This window comes from Triturus cristatus, chromosome 3_2 (assembly GCF_964204655.1).
Source record: "Triturus cristatus chromosome 3_2, aTriCri1.1, whole genome shotgun sequence".
Lineage (NCBI taxonomy): Eukaryota > Metazoa > Chordata > Amphibia > Caudata > Salamandridae > Triturus > Triturus cristatus.
In genome coordinates, this window is record NC_140584.1 from 1,066,152,083 (window position 1) to 1,066,173,660 (window position 21,578).

At 41.3% G+C, this 21,578-nt stretch overlaps 1 protein-coding gene across 2 annotated transcripts in view; it reads left to right on the forward strand.

Annotated features, from left to right (window-relative positions):
- BKGD (beta-keto-L-gulonate decarboxylase) overlaps positions 1-18,904 on the forward strand; it is a 46,983-nt gene extending 28,079 nt beyond the window's left edge. For both annotated transcript variants that reach the window (XM_085649804.1, XM_085649805.1), the window contains 4 exons: positions 6,496-6,672; positions 11,814-11,963; positions 14,006-14,119; positions 16,492-18,904. In XM_085649804.1, the coding sequence (XP_085505930.1) occupies positions 6,496-6,672; positions 11,814-11,963; positions 14,006-14,119; positions 16,492-16,650 (600 nt within the window). In that variant the 3' untranslated portion in view covers positions 16,651-18,904. The remainder of the gene's footprint in view (positions 1-6,495; positions 6,673-11,813; positions 11,964-14,005; positions 14,120-16,491) is intronic.
- Positions 18,905-21,578: the final 2,674 nt, after the last annotated feature.

Genomic DNA, 21,578 nt, shown 5'->3' on the forward strand with positions numbered 1-21,578 from the left:
CATTAATTATTTATTTACCACAGCTGAGGAAACGATGACAGGAATTCAGAATACAAGCCGCACGCTTGCCGCCGAGGAAAAGTGAACACTCCCCCAGTGACGTGTACTAAATACCTCGCCCACATTCCAACATGACGTGAGTGTGTGTGGACAATCAGATTACAGCTACCCTTAGTGCAATCTGATTGGTAGTTCACTATTAACAATATGCGGGATACAACATCTCCCTTTCATAACCAATTCACATTTCAAACTTAGTTAAGCAGAATAACCATTTTTTAAAGTATGGACATAAGGTGACTCAATATACAGCAAAGTCTTTGTATATCCTTGGAAAACGCGAAATTCTTCCAGAAGATGTGCTAGTGCTCTCATTTTGACTATAACGCGACGCATCACTTTCAGGCATCTCACTAGTGCTGCTCTGGTCTTCAACATTTACATCACACATTGACTGTGTTTCGCCTTGCGATGCATCATATCTAACATCCTCAGATGTAACATCAGAACTTGGCTGCATCAAAGTGCGAGATATATCATTCTCTCTGACTGAATCATCATGCTCCATCTTCATCCCTTGCTTTGATCTTAACTCTTCCTCCTTTCCTCCAAAATTATACCATCCGCTACTTTGATCGTTACTTGCATCCACTCTTCCTTCTTTGACAATTAGATCTTTCTGCAAGTTTTTAATTTTAATTACATCTGACTTGTGTCTCCATCCAAATTTTTGTAATAGCACTGCACTGTTCGACACGTCTATAACTTCTTGTGGCTCATAAAATTTTGACTCTCCTTTATACTTTACAAACGGTTTCTTGAGCAAAACCCAGTCACTAATGACGATGTCCTTTGCAATTGCTCTGTGAACTTTATCATGGTAAACCTTGGACTTGAGTTGTTTGTCTACAATCCTGTCCTTTACCTTAAGCTCAGAATCTTTCACCTCAATTCCCTTCAATTCTTCATCCTTTTTCAAACTGAACTAGATGAAATGCATTGTCTGCCTCTCATGAGAAAAAATGGTGAATACCCCGTCACACTATTAGTTGTGGCGTTGTATGCTTTGACTCTTTCTCTAATGAACTCCTGAACTGGATAACCAGCTGCCAACGCCATCTGTATACTTTCCTTCAAGAATCGGTTTACCCTTTCCACCTGACCATTAGATTTTGGCGAATAATTTGGTGTTTTTTCTTGCACAATCTCATTTTGTTTCAAAAAGTTCACCATTTTTTCTGACACTAATTGTTTACCATTGTCCGATACTAATATTTTCGGTAAACCTTCCACAGCAAAACAAGCCTCCAAAAATTTAATTACACCCTCAGAGTCAATTTTAGATACAAATTTGAAATAGATCAATTTGCTATAATAATCGCTCAAAACAATCAAAAATTGGGAATCATTTTCTAAAACATGTAATGGACCAGCAAAATCAATAGCCACTTTAACCCATGGTGCATTTGGAATTTGTACTAATTGCATTTCTTGCACCCGCGTCTTCCAATGCTTGTCTGATCTTAGACAAATTAGACAATTTTCAACAAACATGTTGACATCAGTATCTAACCCCGGCCACCAATAATGCTCCTTTAACAACTTTTTTGTCATAGTGGATCCCAAATGGCTTTTGTGTGCTTGTTCAATCAGTTTCCTTCTAATTTTTGTTGGTGGAACTAATGCATCTCCCCTTAAGACAAAACCATTGTCAATACATAGCTCATTTGCAACCTGAAAATATGTCTTGAGATCGGAAGACAGATTTCTGTTTGGTGGCCAATTGTTTGCAATATAGTTCTTCACTTTTAATAACACTGGATCGTTGTCAATGTTTTCCAACCACACTGCCTTACTTCCCCCTTTTAAATCATCGTCTACATCTTTTATGCAAGACACAACCCATTCTGTGTTTTCATCCACTCTTGGTTCAGTAATATTCAAAGGTAACCTGGACAAACAGTCTGCTCTTACATTGCTCTTACCTGCAATATGACTTATGGTAAATGTGTATTCCTGCAGCTTAGCCAATAGTCTTACCAACCTGGCAGACAAATTTCCATTTCCTCTACCGTATCCATCCATTAAAAATGTTAAAGGCTTATGATCCGTTATAAGCTCAAATTGCTTTCCCCACAAATACATTTTTAGCTTTTCTACTGCCCACACACATGCAAGTGCTTCCCTTTCTATAGTGGTATAGTGCACCTCTGCTTCCTGTAATCGTCTTGAAATGAAAGCTATAGTGTGTGAATTTCCTTTTACCTTTTGTGTGAAAACTGCACCAATGCCAACCGAACTCGCATCGACTGTAATAATGTTGATTCCTTCTGGATCAAACGGTTTTAATGATGGTGCATTTACAATTGCTTGTTTGACTTTTTCAAAAGCATCATTCTGACTTGCAGACCATGAAAATTTTTCTCCTTTGCGCAGAAGTATGCGCAATGGTTCAACGACTTCAGAATAATTCTCAATAAATCGTGAATAGTATTCACTTAACCCCAAAAAAGATTTTAAGGAATCCTTATCCTGTGGTACAGGTGCATCTTTTATGGCTTTCACTAAATCCAATTTTGGTTTAATTCCATCTCCCCCAATAATGTGGCCTAAATATTCGATTTCTGTCTGTAAAAACTTGCATTTCTCTTTTGAAACCGTCATCCCTCTTTCATTTAGCCTACTCAATACTAAATCAAGTATTTTGTTATGCTCCTCTATGGTGCTTGCATGAATGACAATATCGTCTTGGAATTTCTGTACTCCATCGACACCCTCTAAAATGCATTCCATCAGTTTTTGAAACACACTTGACGATGATGCCAAACCAAATGGTAATCTTTTAAACCTAAACGCTCCTAATGGTGTGATGAATGTAGTGTAATCTTTTGAACTTTCAGACAACTTGACCTGGTGATATGCCGACTTGAGGTCTATGAGTGAAAAATATCGGGACACATTAGTTGCTGCTAAAATTTCTTGAACCCTAGGCAAAGGGTAACAATCCACCACAATATTTTTATTCAAAGACCTCAAGTCAGCACACAAACGGACCTCACCATTTTTTTTTTAAATTAAAACAATGGCAGAAACCCATTCTGCCGAATCTGTTTGTTCAATAACCTCTTCCTTGACTAACTTATCTAGAACTTTTTTCAAATCTGTTTTTACCGACAAAGTAATTGCTCTTACCTTATGTTTAATTGGAATGGCTCCTTTCTTAATTTTGATGTGGTGTTCAAACCCATTTACGCAACCTATTCTGTCTTCAAACAACGATGAATACTTGTTCAGCACCATATCTACATTTTCTGGATTGAATACTGAATTGGAATTAGAAATTGAGCACACCCAATTATCATCTAAAACAATAGGATCACTTGCTCCAGGTTTCAAAATAATTCCCAAACGAGCTAAATCCCTCCAACCGACTATATTCCTACCTCGTTCTGCAACATAAACCTTTTGTAGTGACAGTTCTTCATTTGACTTCTAAATCATCATGGAAATACCCCAACATGTTGATGTCAACTTCTCCAAATGCCTTTGGGTTAACATCAGAAGCCAAAAGATCTACTTGTGGCCAATATTGCTCATATTTTTGGTCAGAAACAATCGTTATTGGTGACCCTGAATCTGCCATTATATTTAACTCAACAGTTCCAATGTGTGCAATACCCAGAGGACCTTTTATAGATTGGTAATCATCACCCAACGTTAGAATTATGTTTGAACACATATCCTCATCAAAATCTTCCACAGCATTGACTTTTACTTTAGAAAACTTTTGCGCCCTGGAATTATGACATACTCCCGCAAAATGCCCTACCTTAAAACACTTCGTGCACTTCTTTCCCTGTGCCGGGCATCCCGTGTAATCTGCCTTGTGATTTTTCGAACCACACCTAAAACATACAAATGTGTTACTTTCTGAATTAGACACCAACTTACTCCTCCTGTCTGCAACATTTATAACTTTCTTATTTCCCTGCAGATAATACACATTAGTCTTGGTACCATTTTCTGCGGAAAGAACTTTAGAACTTTCTAGAGATCGTTCAATTCCCTTTGCAATATCAATAGTTTCCTCTAGAGTTGGGTTTTTACATGCCAATAACCTTTCTTGTATTTTCTTTTCAAAACAATGGAACACAAATTGGTCGCGAATATACACATCAACCATATCATTAAAGTCACACTTAGTAGCCAAAACTCTCAAACTCGCAATGTATTCTTCAATTGTTTCGTTTTCAGATTGTTTGCGCATAGCAAATCTATGTCTGCAAATCATAATATTTGGCTCTTCACCAAATTGTTTTTCCAATCTTTTTGTAGCTTCCTGGAACTCATCAAGCGGAATAAACTGACCTGGTTGAGCCTCATATTCTGGCAAACTGTCGAAAATTTCTTGCCCTGCTGCGCCTAGCAATCCGAACATAATTGCTTTTTTCCTTTCTGGCTCATATTTTTTACCGTCAAGTAGTTCTCAAATGCCCTGAACCAATTTTTCCACCTCATAACTGGTTTTCCTGGCTCACTCAAAACTGCAGCTGGCGCACTGATATTTGAATTGCTCGCCATGTTATTCACGAATTAATTTAATTTTCTGAAATATAAAACTGTCTTGTAATTTAATTTCCTTTAAATAGTCTCATTTGAATTGAAGTGATATAGTAAAATATTATTCCTGCTTAAACTAGAGAAATACAGTACGTTTTAAACCTTTTTTTTCTTTCATTAATCATTAGCGATCGATTTAGAACACTTTGCTCACCTCACATAAGACCTAAGTATAATACGGGCTCTTCACGTTCACTCAGCAACACTTAAAAAAAAAAAAAAAAAAAAAATGGCGGCACGTAACGCGTACACGACGCGCTCAATTACGTCACCTTAGTTGTGAACCAGCTGACGTTAAACTGTCAACAGCCAAGGAACAATACGGCAGTTGAAATTGACAGTTGAATACCGTTACGAATCCAACCACCCGCTTCACATAGAATTTCCACAACACTCTTCACGTAGATGATGCCTGACAAAACAAATAATTGTGCCGACTTCAATTTTTTGTAGATTACTACGTAAATGAATGTCATACGGTAACTTGCCTTAACGATTAATTCTGTGGGCTGAACACATGCCGTCTTTCGTTTTCCTCATAAAACTGCCAGTAGCCGCGCTACGAACAAGTAGAATACAGGACAATTACTAACGATTTACATGCACATTTTTGACATGATCTCGTAACTTGCCTGAAATAAACTTTCAAAGACCTCCTTTTTCAAACGAAGTCCACCCGATTCTTCCTTGAATAAAACCGGATCCCGAACTCGTCGCCAATTGAAGTGTGACGCCAAAGAACGTTTCCATACACCGACACAGCTTGTACGAGCATTAATTATTTATTTACCACAGCTGAGGAAACGATGACAGGAATTCAGAATACAAGCCGCACGCTTGCCGCCGAGGAAAAGTGAACACTCCCCCAGTGACGTGTACTAAATACCTCGCCCACATTCCAACATGACGTGAGTGTGTGTGGCCAATCAGATTACAGCTACCCTTAGTGCAATCTGATTGGTAGTTCACTATTAACAATATGCGGGATACAACAGTGGCTCTGAAAGAAAGAAAATGATGTCGGAGCACATGGGTGGCACTTATATGTGGTTCTGCACATCACTTCGGAGCGGAAGAATGTTGGCAGGGATCCCCACAGCGCCACCTACTGGCACACAGGGGTACTGCTAAGTATTTTCCAGATCATGTCTGACACCTGTGGAATGTTCAAAGGGTGAGGAATCTATCAGAAAAGAGACCCAGCCATAGTCTGAAGTGTGTGAAAAGGAATCATTGATACCTGGAGCTAATTAAAAGGTAACTAGCATACCTATACTTTCCTAGAAGCTTGGAGGAGGGAAGCCGTGTCATTTAAATTCTGGGGAAGTACACTAGAGCTACTTGAAGGGAACCAGCAGAAGGGAAGCCACCAAACTGGGAGCGTGGGGGGAGAAGTGGCCGTTCTTGAAGATAGGGGAAGTGTACTTGATTCCTTGGCTGTGAAAGGATTGAAACAGTTGCTGGGAGACAGAAGAATAACGCGATCACTCTGAGATCAGACGGAGGAAAACCAGCCATAATGGGAGTAGAAGAAAGATTCCAAAAATAGGGAGCCAGCGAGATGGATGGCTAGCCGAATGAAAGAACTACTCTCATTGTAAGGCAGGCAGGGTAAGGAAATGGGGCAGATAGCAAGTTGGTATGTTAAACGCAGCCATAAAATGTGAACATGTATGGAAGTATAACACTGTTGTAAACAATAATTGATATGACCCCTTTTGAAAACGGACTTTGCTCTCATGATAGTAAAAATAGGCGAGGGTTATTGTTTCATACATTTCCACAAGCTTGTGTTTGTTAATGGCTTGATGTGAACCAGTATGTACAAGAATGATTGACTTAAAAGAGTGATAATCAGATGCTCTTACATTTCAGCTCATACATTCAGTGAAAGCGGGAACTGACGACAAACCTGCCGTAAATGGGAGTTACTTGGCCCGAGTGAAGCCTTCGGATGGAGAATATGTTCTGGAGAAATACTGTGAAAAATACAGCGACTGCGACTTTGGATTGATGTCCAATCTGTATGCCAGCGAGGGAAAACCCGGAAAGGTAACTAACTGCTGTGTTTCAGTCTCAATGTTCAATTTGGGATCTGATCCTTCGGCCTAGAGGAAGAGGGTCAAATAAGCCACATTTCCTGTCTGCCCTCCTCATGGTTCCCCAACGCCTTTAGAGTGCCAGGGAATGTGAAGTCCATGATGGTGTGTCTGCCATCAGGAACTCTGATATGGCAGAACCAAAACCAGTGGAGCTGTGCCGGTGGACGTCTACCCAACTTAAGGTATCACCTCTGACAACATTTCCACCTACACTCTTTCTGTCTAAGAGGTACATGTAACCCATGATGGTTCTCGACAGGAGATGTATTCCGAGTGCTGCGAGGATCCACCAGCATGTATGAGGCTTATTTATGCTGTCTCTGAAGATGTACCCCTTCTTCATAGGTCTATTTTTAGAAATAACATAAGTGAAGACCAGCCTGTCTGATTGACAACCCCCGTCCCTTCAAAAGCAGCTTCTGCCAAGGACATGTGAGACATTTCACTGGAAAAATGTCCATTGGCATGGCGGACTCTTTATAGTAGACTCAGCATCTGCCACATCGCTCTGTTCTGCCACAGCAGTTGTACGCTGATTAGACTCTAAGTATCATGCTACAGGCATTTATTTGAAGGAGTAACATTTTTCATAGGAAATTAGCAAGTTGTTAAATATTATTTCTTAAAGCATTATGTCATTTGCTCTCCAGTATAAAACCAGTACAGCCATAACAAGATGTTCCCCACAAAAAATGCACTTCTAAGGGGAATTATTCTTGTAGAGACTTGACTTTACAGAGTGGCTGAAATACACAAAGTTATGAACACTTCCACTAAGGCAACACTAATGAATTACAAAGTTCTGACCCACAGTAACTAAGAGCCAGATGTGCGAAGCTATTTTGCGGTCGCAAACGACTCAGTTCCCAGAATCAGGCCATTAGCGAATGAAAAAATGCTTTTTTTCATGTGCCAAATCCTATCTGCGATTCAGTAACCTATTACCGAATTGTAAATAGTGTTCACGATTTTAGGAAGGGGCGTGTATGGGCATCCCTTCCTAATACTGACTCACAGTGGTATGTGTGAATGTTTTGTGCTCCAAATGCGGTCGGAAAACATTTGTATTTTACCACCGACTCCGAGTTAGTGACAACCCATCCGCAAACGGGAAGTGGTCAGCAAGGCATCCCTTTGTGAATGTTGGTGAAAATAGTTTTTAAGAACGGGCAGTGGTCCAAAGGACCACTGCTTCCTCTTGAGAAATGAAACGCAAACTTTTCTTTTTGAAATGCATCCCATTTTGCTTTAAGGGAATCGGGCGGCATTTAAAAAAATGCTTGAAAAAAAAAAGAATTGCTTTATTGAAAAGCAACCACAGACATGGTGGTCTGCTGATCCTAGCAGGCCACCATCCCTGTGATTTTTAGCGATTCCCAATAGGTCGCAAAGTGAGACGTACTTCATGACTATTAATGAGGTAGGTCTATTTGTGACCCACTGGGATTCGCAAAATGTGTCAAAGACACATTAGTACATGGGTGTTTGCAATTACCAAATAGCGAATCACAAAACAATGCTTTTTGGTAATCGCAAAGCCAAACCTATATATACCTGGCCCCAAGTCCTCTTCCCCCCCCCCACAAAGTGGGATACCTAGACTTTCAGTCTGACCAGTTTGACACAAGTTGCGAATATGTGAGGAGGAGACAGTTTCTAATACTTGCACGATGTGTTACACCATTGAGATAAAATCTAATGCAAGACCACCCTGGTGCTAATAAGATTTTCATTGAACATAGGGTCTGTTATTCCACCTATTTCATACCTCATTGGTAGATCATGTGGAATTAGGTGTGCAAATGGGTTTCGAGACCGGTTTACACAAGTTATTTCCAATTTCTTTAGTTTAGGGACAGGAAATAAAATACTAGGTGAAATCTGGTGGAAGGTACCTTTTGGATGAGGGCATTATATATAGAAGAAGCTTGCTCCTATATAGTATATCTTTCTATAGACGTAGATCTCTTGAAGAATTCCATCTAATTTGTTACAATCCTCTTTGATAGCAAAGGGATAAAACATAATGTCTGCATGTTCTGCTCTCCATTTCGATTTTTCAGTTTTGTAACATTGGAAAGAATGGGAAGCACTGCCTCACTCTGAAAGGAAGGGGTTGGCTTTGTTGATGAACGTTCCTTTCTTATGACAGGACTTGCAAAGCATTGTTTGTGGTAGGACTGAGTGAATGGAAGCCATCAAATGGAAGTCTGATTGATCCCACATGTCTACTATGAGCCCATAGACTGGTATGCCTTACTGCATCCTCATATATGGACCTCCGCAGGGAACGGAGGACAGTGTTTTCGATATTCTGCAATGCATTGTTAGTTTAAGAGGAAGATTTTAAGGTGACTTCAGAAAAGATGCTTGTAGTTGGTGTATCTGTGAAATCCACTACACATTCCTGCCTGCTCTTTCCAGATGAAATTACGCATTCTCCCTCATACTGTTAGCAGTGAAGTTGTGCAGACATTTGGATCTCAAGTCAAAGAGATAGAGTCCGCTGTTGTAGTAACATATTTTGTTTGCCCGATCTCATGCTTTTGCATCTTGATAGTGAAACTCAGAGCTTCCTCTTTCCTCCTCCTCAGTGTGTCTAGACAACAATTGACTGCGCTAGGGATGTGCATAGAGGCAAGAAGGAATCCACTATTGAGGTCCTTAATTTTACATATACTGCTTCGAAAACCACACGGGTACAGTGAATTCTCCTCTAATTGACCATAGTCAGCTCCGTAGTTTTAGGCTCCTCAGCCAGAGTTGGCTTTACATTACGTCACTTGACCAGCCAATAAAGAGGCAAACAAAATAGTATATCCTTCTTCTGATGTAAGGTCTCCTCCTTCTGAGTTGAAATGAAGTCTTATGTTGAAGCTAGTCAAGGTCTTCTCCTTTTAAGACCAGATCTTCTGAGGGTAGATTTCCTTCCTTCTGGGAACAGAGCTTAGGTCCCCTCTGTCTGAAGCTAGGGCTCTTAGGTCTGGACCTACGTTTCTTTCTTCTGTGGCTAGGTCTCCTTTTCTGGCGATAAGATTCTTCCAAGACAAGGTCTCTTCCTTCTGAGAATGAGTCTTCTCTGTCATAGGCTAGGGCTAGCTTAAACCACTTTGGCAACTTCCAAATGTTGTGATTTACGGAATGGAAGTCCGCCTGAGAACCTAAGCTAAATCTCCTGCCCTAGAGTGAGAGCATTTATACCTACACAGACCAGGACAGTGGAGTAACAGGCACAACCTGCAACAGGAAGTTGTCACTAGCTGGTACCTGCTAGCAAAAGCTAGTCAAATCTCCTGTGGTCGGGCCCATAGGCTTATTACGCACACTATTACTCTTTTTGGCATACTTTACCCACAACCATTTCCACAGCAGGCTAGCATAATGACAATGGAGTAGCTTGGTGACGCATAATGACAGCCATGTTTAGTGGAGTTGCTGCTCTTTGAAGCAGACCGGCTGTAACACAAATCCATGTTGGAGGGGAATAGAAGAATCCAGAGGTGGGAGTAGATTCTTTACTCACCCAGATTCTGTGTATTCTTCAAACTCAGAAGTTTTCTCTGGATCATTGAGTGCCACAGATGAACGAGTTCTGTCAGGAAGCCTATCAAATTACTCGTCAGTTATTACTGAAATAACAAATTCCAGGGGCAGAAATGTTTGCATAGTTTCTTCAACCTTCTTGAGGAGGTAAGGACCTGATCAACTTTGGGAATCTGAGGTACTTTGGAGGTGCTGATGCCCCTTTAAGGTGTATTATATTTCTACAATAGTATATAGCTGACCTCAGCCTTAGGGACTTGAAAAGAGGTGTTCCAACCCTGCAGTTTTGGCATCAAAATACAGTTCTAAGGTATTTACACAGAGTTGCCCTCGCAAATGATGGAAACACAACTATGTGCTGTGGTTGCACCTTTCTGACAGATACCACCAGGTTTTTAGGCAGGGACTTACTGGTTCAAGAGAAGGTAGCACCACTAATGACAACCATTTACAGAAGATAATATGTTCGTAGGCAGATGGAAAAAAAACCCGTATGGCACCAAACATACTTGATGTGAAAGCTCTCTGCTGCATACCATTCACTAAATGAACCGTATCACACAGGTTCTAGTGTTTACGTCTATTAGAAACACGTGGTCAACTGGACTGACTTTTCATAAAAGCCGGTTCACAGATCCTTGTAGTGTCTACCTAGTGGTGACGTTCCCATTATTCACGAATATAAAGAAGCCTCCCTGTAGAGTTTGTAAGAAAGTACTTTGAAGCTACAGTGTGTACATAGGTAGTTCCATAACAGCATGTTAATCATAAATGAAGAAAATCCTTTAGTGTAATATACCACCCTAAAGGACGCATTCCTTCTCCTGTGACTTAGAAGTATACCTTACTCGCCCAACGCCCCAGCCCTCACCAACTGACCTTGCAGGGACGGAAAGAAGGCTAGCGTGTGCCGCGAGAAAAGCGCTGAGTCGCGTCTTACCAAATGCCACAGACAAGACATGCGACTTGCTGACAGAATGAGAGGAATCAATTAATCAAATTAGTTTTGAACAATCACAAGTGGTTACTGCTAGATGTTTTTGATTCAGATTCAGAACACCCTCTCTCACACAAACCTACTTGACATTTTGTTATCCAGTCGCACACCTTTCCCCACCTCTGGCTGTGAGCTGTTCCATTGGGTCCCTGTGTAACATCAGTACCTGTTCAGATACCTACAGTTTTACAGGAGCCATCAACTGTAGAGACCGGTGGCTAGCATAATGCATATATCTTTTGCCAGCTCCTTGCAGCACTTTAAAGCAAACATCACCAACATCAACAATATTCCAAATAACCAGTTCTGTGTTGTCAGCAATCACCCGGAATAGGCATTCCATAATGTTCTTTGTTTGATGGTGTCTGCTTGGGTTTTGAGACCTACTGTGACATCATTCACCAGATGGCTCTTTTAAATCCATAATTGTACTGATAAAGTAAACCTAGATTTCACAGCTCTAGGTTTTTGAAGTTAGATGGCGGGAAGTCCCTGATTCATTGCAAGACAGCTTTCAGTTATGTGAAAAATGTTTGTGTTCCATTCTACAGGTCATTGAAGTAAAAGCCAACAAAAGAACCGGAGAGGATAACTTTGTGAGCTGCATGAGAACATCTTTGGAACAGCACTATGGAGACAAAACAGTGGGAATTGGAGGCACATTTGTGATCAAAGAGGGAAAAGCAAAGCTGCATGTCATGGTGAGTTTCAGGTAAAGCAGTATGTGGTGCATATATCTTGGGTTAACTGAATCATATTTTAGATCAAGCAAAAATATTACTATAAGAAATTGCTTAAACAGGGAAACCAGTGTCTATGGTATCAGTCAGTAAGTGCTAACATATGATTATGCACAGTACACTAGCTTTGAAGGAATGTGGATCTCTGGCAGGTGCCACCATACAATTCGAAAACTGCATTAAATAACAAGTCTACACCCACCCAGCCCAAATTAAACTCAACACTTTGTCCAGGGCTTACCTTAGTGTGTCTAACCTCAAAAGAATCCCTGAACACAGGAAACTGCTCTCCGTGGCCTTCAGTGATGGTACCTGCATCTTTAGACCCGGTTTCGGTCAAGTATGGATTGGGGGTGAGGAGGTAGCCTATGAGAGAATTTAAACTTTTGCATTTGAGGTTCCCCCAACATTTATGCTTTTTCACTCATGTATCAAAGCAAAGTAGGGGCTATTTTAGTGAATCTACTCGTTCACTGCACACATTTAATCCCTTGTATTCAGTTTCTTCTAGTGAACACAGAGCACTCCAAATCTTACTTAGTTACCAACTTAGGGTCTGATTTAGATCTTGGCGGATATCCCCTCTGCCGAAATATAAATCCTATAGGGTGTAATGGGATTATTGCCGGATGGAATATCCTTCACCACTGTGACGGAGTAAACCTGTCCGCCAAGTTCTCAATCAGGCCCTGAGTTGTGAGTGCATACCGCTATTAGATGCTTTCAGATTAGTGCATTACTTGACGTAAATTCCTTGAGCTGGCAGATTAATTGTCTCTTAAGTTTATTCCCGCACATTCTGCAGGTGTTATGAGCCCTGGGCATTTAGGGGCCCAAAGACCCATATATAACATATATAATGGAGCCACTTAAATCTGCTAATCTCCCTTCTTAGTCAGCTTCATAGTTCAAGGAAAAAGATGAGGTCAAGTGGGTGAATTTATGCATGGTGAACATTCATCTCAGTTCTCTATGTAGTGAAAATCAATAGACATTTTGAATGCTAATGGTTATTCAGACAAAGAAATGAAAGGCTGGGAACATATCCCATTCCTCTGTCGCAGTCTTCTTATAATGTACACCTTCGAGTTGTTGATGTCAAATGAAACACTACCCACTGTAAGCCTTGTCCACTCCGCTTGCAAGATGTAAGACATTGGGCAACGGTGGCCCACTCTATGGGAGACGGGTCATTAGGTTCTATCAGACACTGATCATTCCACCCTTTACGTAAACAAGAAGTCACCTATTTTCCACATCTGCTAATCTGGGTGTGATGGTTTTGTAAATGAGGGTGCACATGTGCTTAAAGTATGCAGCATAGCACCACAGACCAGAGAGAGACAACAAACACTGAATCCACTTACAACCAAACACTCTGCCCCAGCGTAAGGTAAAATCATACTCTTTGTAGATGGGGCAAATTCAAGTTGAGCCACATTAGTGTTTAGAAACCATTAACATGATCCTTCTTGCAGTTGTTACAGTCTAAAGTCACAGACTGAAATGCTTGAAATTGAATGAGTTAAATTGTGTCTGGAATGTACCCAAATATGCAATCTTCTATTTATTTACAGCATATTATTAGTTTTTTCTATTCTAAAGATGTATTTAAAAATAAATAATGGGCAACAAAGGGAGCGCTCATTAGTTTCAACAAAGCACCATAATTCTTTCATTGTAGCATCTGACAACATTATTTCTGCCCTGCAGTTACGAAATTCATAGAATGTTATACATCAAAACCATTGCTCCCTCATTCAGTCATTCTACATGTTCCGCTCACTACATGGTCACCATCAGAGCCACACATATAATATAATATTATTATTTAAAATCACTACACTTGGTCCAGGTTGTGCTTCTAACAGCATCTTTTCCTAAATCTTTTGATATTTCCGTAAACTTCACCAGCTCTTATATATTTGTTCCCCTGTCCTACTATCTTCTTCTATTTTTAATGATTAAAATGTTAATGTTTTAAAAAATCTTATTTGTTTCAGCCCCCAGATTTCCCGCCTTGTTTCGAATCAAATGAGGCTCTTGATCGTTGGTTAAAGTTTTATGAAATGAGGGCCCCGTTGATCTGCCAGTCGGTGTTTGTATCCCGCGATCCGGTGAGTATGTTTTGGGCAACTGTACATTGTGCATCTGTAGTCATTAGAAGGCTTTTACGGGATAGAATTCAGTGCTTTAAATGGGCCGGTACTCACCGGTACTGAGTACCGGCACTTTCGAATTTTTTTGCCGTCAGTACCGGCACTTCTCTGTAGCCAGGCAGAGTACCAGTACCTTGAACCGCAGCACAGCACGGCGGGCGCAGGTTAGGTTTCTCCTCCAGTGCAGGGCACATTCCGCTCTGCTTCCGAGGAGCATGTAATTATGTGTAATTTGTTGATCTGTTTTATTGCCATAAACGCATTTCTCGTGTGTTTTGACATGTGCTGCAACTGGTACAGAAGTCATTAGGTATGATCATATCTTGCCCTTTGCCCCTGCCCCTAGCCCCGCCCCTAGCCCCACCTCTATTTTAATGAGTACCTGCACTAAATTTTTCCCATTTAAAGCACTGGGATAGATAATGCATCAACATTGTTCATATTGTGTTAAACTTTCATTGTACAGTGGTATGTGTTTTAATCGTTTGAATAATAAACATTGTTTGAATCAAAAGAGCTAAGCAAAAGAGACCCAGCAGTGGGAGAAACCCGTAGTACACCCACAGAACATTCCACAATCGGGAGCTTTTAAGACTTAATCTAATTAATCAGACTGGCTACATTAAATATGTGTACCTATAATTTCTAGCAAAATGAAGTGAACAAAAACATTTGAAAACAAATTGGTGTACCTCACTTCCTGTAACTAATTAAGTCAAACTCATCACCACTTTTGTAGGCACACTATTCAGGTGTATTCCCCTTGTTGATAGCATAGGGAAGGTTACACTTTTGTCTGGCATATGAAACCAGTAAGATGGAATAAACAACCAAGATGTGGTCATTTGGGAGCGTTTCCTAAACTTCGCCAATCTCACATTCAATATTTGCTGTTAGCTGTAATCCAGCCAGAATATTTCCTTGGATTCATCTGCATGGAACAGTTTGTATTTTGGCAAATGGAGAGATGTGAACACACTACTATTCCAGCCCCCAAATAAACATTTCACCTGTGAACAAGTGGGTTCTGGGTTGAAACTGCACGAGATATAATTACTTCAAAATAAAAAATTATTAATATTACCTTTCCTATGAAAATGACCTCAGATGAAATAAAATGTTCATTTGGCCATATTTAAACTCCTCCGTGCGTTTTGATTTTTGCAATATTTCCCTGAGCCAGCCCGATAAAGATTCAGGTTTTGAACCTTTGGGCCATGTTAAGTACCCTTCTGGCCAGCTGGCAAGTCAAAACCTTCCCTGAACAATAGGTTTATTAGGGAGGCATTAGTGTGTCTTGGTGGAGGAAGAGTATGGGTAAGAAATCTGCATAGGGTAATTAGCTGACGCTCACTGACAAGCCTGGGCATGTCCTCCTGTTTGAGAGAATGGAGGGACAGGCAGTACACTATCACCAGACACACCAGGTGGCCCTTTAAAGTCTTAGAAGGAAACAATCAGTTAGGGTCGGAGCTAAGTTAGCGCGAGAGCTTGTAAACTACACCCTAAATATGCCATCCTCTGCAATTCCAGGATTCTATGCAGGTGGGTGGGCCAGCCTGTGGCTGCTCCTAAGGTGTTAAAACCCTGCCTAAGTACACGAAGAGCCTCCTCACCTTCACTAGACCTAACCACTGGTCCTCACCAGACCTTTATATCTGAATATTCTTTTCTTTCCTATGGGATTTAATGCTTCTCTTGTTTCGTTTTTTTTGTTTCCACAGATATTAACCAAACAGTAAAGAAGGATTTGCATTAAAAGTTATTGCGTTCTGCTTCTTTAAAATTTCCCATGCGCAGAAATGGCTCAAAAAGTGAAGTTATGGGGTATCATGGGCAACCTTTACTACTAAGCAGTCCTAGGAAAACTGTAAAGTGTCTCCTACAATACTAATGCAGCTAGGTAGCTCAAATGCAGGGGGGAAGCTCTGAAGTCTAAAATTGTGTAACTAATACAACAAAGTCGATTCTTTTTTGGGGCTGTCCAATGTACAGGTAAGTAACTGAAGTATATTGTGACTGAAAGGATTTGTCTAGGATCACACCATGTACCAGGTCCACTCCTGGCTTGAAACCAGTGCTTTATCAGATGTTGCACACATATACCATTCTAAAACCTATCTAGAGAAACAGCAAAATATTGTTAGGAGACTGAGCCGGGAGCCATTTTCCACTGTATATGTGGGACGTCTGAGTGTTGTAAATGAAAGGGCAATGGTCCCAGACATACGTTGTTTGCCTGTTTCTGAGATTTTATGAATTATGTTGTCATCCTGTGCATTCTGCAGTCATTGTCCATTTTCTCAAAGTAAAGTTTGCTTTCTGTCTAGGGCCTGGACCTGCGGGTGGAGCATACCCATTGCTTTAGCCACCATGGCGATGGAGGCCATTACCATGACGACACCACTCCAGAGACCGTGCAGTACCTGGGATACTTCCACCCTGCTGAGATTCTCTTCCGTATCGACAGGCCAAAGACTAGTAACTAATGGGAGAGTAACAGCAGGTTTTGTAAGGTTGCACACACCATAAGTCTATACCCTTATAAAGGTAAAGGCAAAATACATGCTGTATTACTTTAGAAAGGCAAAGTTACCTACGGGTGTACCTGATTCTACAAAATAGCAGTCTATATATTGAAATATTCCTCATTTCAATAATGGCTAAAAATTGCCACAAGCCTGGATTATGATGTTGTAATAAACACCCAAAACTCTTTGAAAGCAGGGTATACTCCCTTGGTCCTTTGAGACTATCTAAAGACACAAAAAACCTCATGAAATAAAAGGTAAATTGGCATGCCTAACAAGCCCTAAAAATCACATCACTGAAACCATAACAGACAAACTCAAAGGTATTCTTGTCACGTGAATAAATTATCTGAAGCAAATTACTGTCCATCATACATATACGCTCTCTAGAGCAGATTTCTTACCGTTTGTACCAAGAATTAATCACATGAACGAAGCCAAAAAACAGATCATCGGTCTAATAAAAAGCCTTATGCATCTTGAAATGTCGCTGAATATAGTTGTTTTTTAGGCCCTTGAGGAAATCCGAATTTGACCCGGGATATGTTATTACAATTCTTTCATCTTGGAAATCATGGGTGAGTTCCCTTCAGTTGTGCAGTTGGTGTGGGGCATTTCTCTTATTATATCGATCACCTCAGTTTTGGCGGGACCGTGCTGGCTCCTTCACACATTACTCAGGGCCAAAGTGTCCGGACAGCCTAGAGACGATCATCTGCTGCGATCCTGAGATCTAACCCTCCTCCCAAAATAGAGAGCAGAGGGCTTTAGATTTTATAGTGAGGAGGAAGTGTCCCTCTCAGTCGAAACCTCTGTTCCCAAGCACCACTGTAGTGTGTTTCTGAAGAGATGAAGAAAAGAAGTTCAAACTTTGTTTTGGAAGCTGCGGGCTCCTACTGATGCCGCACTCCCGCTACCAGGAAGTGTGCACGCTTTTTCCAGCTGCTGTCGCCCAATGGCAGAATCCTCTCCTGCTGCCGCAGTCGTTCAGTGCCAGCAGCCTGGAAAGGGCATCCAGGGTGCGGCGGGTTAATCATCTCAATGGCTCCAGATGTTAACAGGTTGACTCCCCAGGCCCTCTCCGTTGTCCCTAAGTAACACACTGATGTTTTATGCTGGAGCTGCACACACACCTGCCTGCCTGTACCTGCCTGCTCAGCTCCAGCTAAAGCTGGGAGACAGAGGAAGGAATAAATCCTTTTGAGGTCTAGAAAGACATCTGGAAGGCTGTTACACCCAAGATTGTCTTGGTTGCTTCCCCCTCCCTCCTGCGGCTTCCTCTGTGACATATAGACAGTCCCAGTTAGAGCTGTGCGCTCCTGTCTAAACGGTCTCTGCCAGAGCAGAAGACGCAAATCGAAGTATGAATGATGATTGCCTCACCCTTCTTAGTGGCCAACAACTTCGGCTCCTGAGCAAAAGTCGACTGGCAGGCGGTTCTCGTATAGTGTCTACTGCTATTTCTACTGCCATAGTGGACCCTAGAGAAAGTGATCCCTTCTGAATATTCATAGGACTGCGCATGCTCTTGAATGCTGGAACTTGCATGAGTTGAACACAGTTACCTCCATTGTGTTCAGAGGAACATGCCATGGGTTCCAGTTGACAGAGAAGAGGACAAGCTCTGTCGACTGGAAGGGCTTGAAAGGCTCAGTGCTCAGCCTTCCCATTTTCTGTTTCCATAAGTATTGCCTGACAAATGGCTTTCGGTCAGGCAAAGGGACCAATGCAAGGATGTTGCACTGGTTCATAAGGCATAACAAGGTTCCTAAGTACATATAGGAGAGGTCTAAAGGTTGTCTTAAAATTCAAGATCGTGGTCTTAATTAAAAAAACAAAGTGGTTTATTGAATGTGTGACACCTGGACGTCCCATACATTTTTATCATGCTGGATGGATTTGTTTTGGAAGCAAAGAATGCGTTAAAGTATTAATCGTGATATGTATTTTATTCAACTTGCGCCTACCTGCAGGTATATTCCAATTAGGTGATAAATCCTAATCATGCACGATTGCAGTAAATTAAGGTGATATGTTACCTCAAAGTGCTCTAACATAGCTGCTAATCATAGAAACTCTAATTGTATAGAGGACTGGTGTACAAAATGTGAACTTGGGGAGACATTCTAATGCTCAGGATTAAAGAGGGTGACATGTGTATTACCAAGTATGCTATCCTTTTGATTAATAAAAAAAATAATCCGCCCTGTCATATGTTACTGAAAGTTTTTTGATTCCTTGCATACTGAGTTTGTAAAGAAACAGCTTTAGTGCCGCTGTTCTAGTGAATTGTTCTGGGATTCCATGACATGAACAATTAGAATGGAGAGCTCTCGTTGCAGTGATCGACCCACTCATAACCGTACATATGACCTAGTAACGTAGTAATACAGTCAAACAAATATGAGAACTGTGGTACTTACGTAAACAACTTTTTGAACTGTTATGATAATTTTATTCTTCAAAAGTTAAAGTCTGAATGACAAGAGGGCAGTGAAGGGACACATGCCAAGAGTTGGGAAATGTCCCACCTGGTCTTCACCTGGGGCAGACGAAATGCAACCGTGGCTATACTCAACAACAACAAAAACCCTCTCCGGAACTATATGTAATTGCTTGCTTTGTGCTGCATGGACATATGTGTGTTTGAACAGGCACACGGATGGCTCCTATGACAATTTCTGCAAATCTTGCACCAACAGTACGCTTTGTATGAGTGATTTGTATTGTTTTGCAATTTGCGAAGTTGTGCAAATATTGTATTATATATATATATATATATATACACACACACACACACACACATACAGAGGATACATAACCTTGTCATATTGTTCTATGTGGCCACAGTGGCGGCTGGTGGAATTTTAAACTGGTGAGGCGTAGGTAGAACAAATCAACATATGCGAGCGAGCCTGATGTCAATAAGGGGGTCGTGAAGATTTTTTTTTTTTTAAATCGGCATCTTTTTGGTGCAATTTTCAGCACTATTTCTGAGATAAATGGACTAAAAATTCAGTTCTTCTAGGCATTCATAAAAGAAAACTCATACATATTTCAGAGAATTTCTGGGTTGCCAAGCAAGTCTGACTTCTGAAGAGGGCTAGGGTACTAAGCAAGACTGCTTTGGCTCTACCCTTTCCAATAGAAAACACTAGTTAGCGATGTGAACAAGTTTAATGGACAAATCTGGGTTCTAGGGAGAGTCCCTCTCCTGAGAAAGAAATTTAAAAAAGATTGGCAAACTCTGCGCCGGCTCGTCTCCTTCACCTCGCGGTGCACGGCCTCTGAAGAGCATGTTGCGCCACAACTTGGACTTGGCGTGCACCAGCAGATCAGGTTCACCTGCTGTCATGGCTGCAGCTGTGCATTCAGGCTTGCATTCTCCAAGGAGATCTGCTACAAACGTAAGCTTGAAAGAACAAGATGCAAGGCGCCCAGGGAAGACTCTGCGAAGGGTATGGTAGCAGGATGTGAGAGGTTATTTACATCATGGGTGGGTTTGGGGATGTGAGAGTTAACTGAAGGGAAGTGAGGGGTGAGACTCTGCCACCATATGGGTTTGCTTGCATGATATTTAGCTATGACTTGGGATACTCGAAGTGTTTGCAATAGGTGTGAAGCCAGCAAGGGTGAAAGCCGCTGTTTTCACAACCCCCCCCCCCCCACAAGAAAGCAGGGACCCTGCAATACACCTGTGCAACAAAAGACACAGAATGCAAGGTCCCATCACAAGGTGCTTGAGAGACCATAATAATATGACAGAAAAAAATCTATTACAAATGGATGAATCCAACCTTCTCACAAAATGGTCAATAAAATCGAAATAAAATTATAAGATGTATGTTGGTGGTTAATTTTCATATTCTTGGATGATCATTCACAAAGTTATCTAAAACCTACGTTAAAGGCAAACGAACCCGAAGATATTTAGCATCCGGACATTCTACTGAATGAACAAGATTCTTTCAGGCATACAACAATAAAAATTATGTGCAGCCATACACATGTTCTGCGTCTTCTGCTGGAAATTTCAGTTGTCTACGGGACACTGGGGAACCTGGCCCCCCCATCAGTCGGAGATTCGTGTTAGTCAAAGGGCTAAAATTACTGAAAGAGCTCATAATATTTATTGTATTTTCTTTAGTTGCAAGGCGTAAATTGGAGGATACATACATATTGTAACAACTAAAGAAGAAAACACAAAAGTACTGACATGCTTTTCATACTTTTAGTGCTACTGTGTGTTTTGTTTCATTACAGAAATATTAGAATTCACTCTGAATAATACATGACGTCATATTACGTTCTGTGGTTTGCTGCTGATTGATCAGGATGACAACGGGTCTATATAGCACTGTTAATTTTTTTTTAATGTTTTTACACAATCACGTCAACTCAAAAAATCTAAAACTTTTGAGATATCTTTTTTTAAGTGTTGTAGTTCACACCCATTGCAACAAACAGGCAGCGAGTGTGTAACTACAAAACCTGTTTATGGAAGACAGAAACAATTCAGTCACGGCTTGCGGGTGGGAGGGGGTGTCGCGCGGGGGGGGTTTAAATAAAATGAAAATCTTACCTGGTCCGCGCGCGCCGCCTCGGGTTTGTTGGCGCCTTCAACAGCCGCATCACTGCTGCAGTGCTGGCAAGTGGCAACCCCTCTCAGCCAATCCTGGCGCTGGAGCAGCGCCAGGATTGACTTAGGGCATGGTTACTCTCCGCCCGCCAGCCCATTAGGAGACCGACTTGCTCTCCTAATGGGCATGCACCAGCTTGAGCAGACACCAGGGCGCATGACTAGTCACGGCGGAAAAATTCGCCGACCTTCCCCACTCATGCGCACTTGTGCTGCTGCCTGCCTCTGACAATACCTGTTAGTCAGC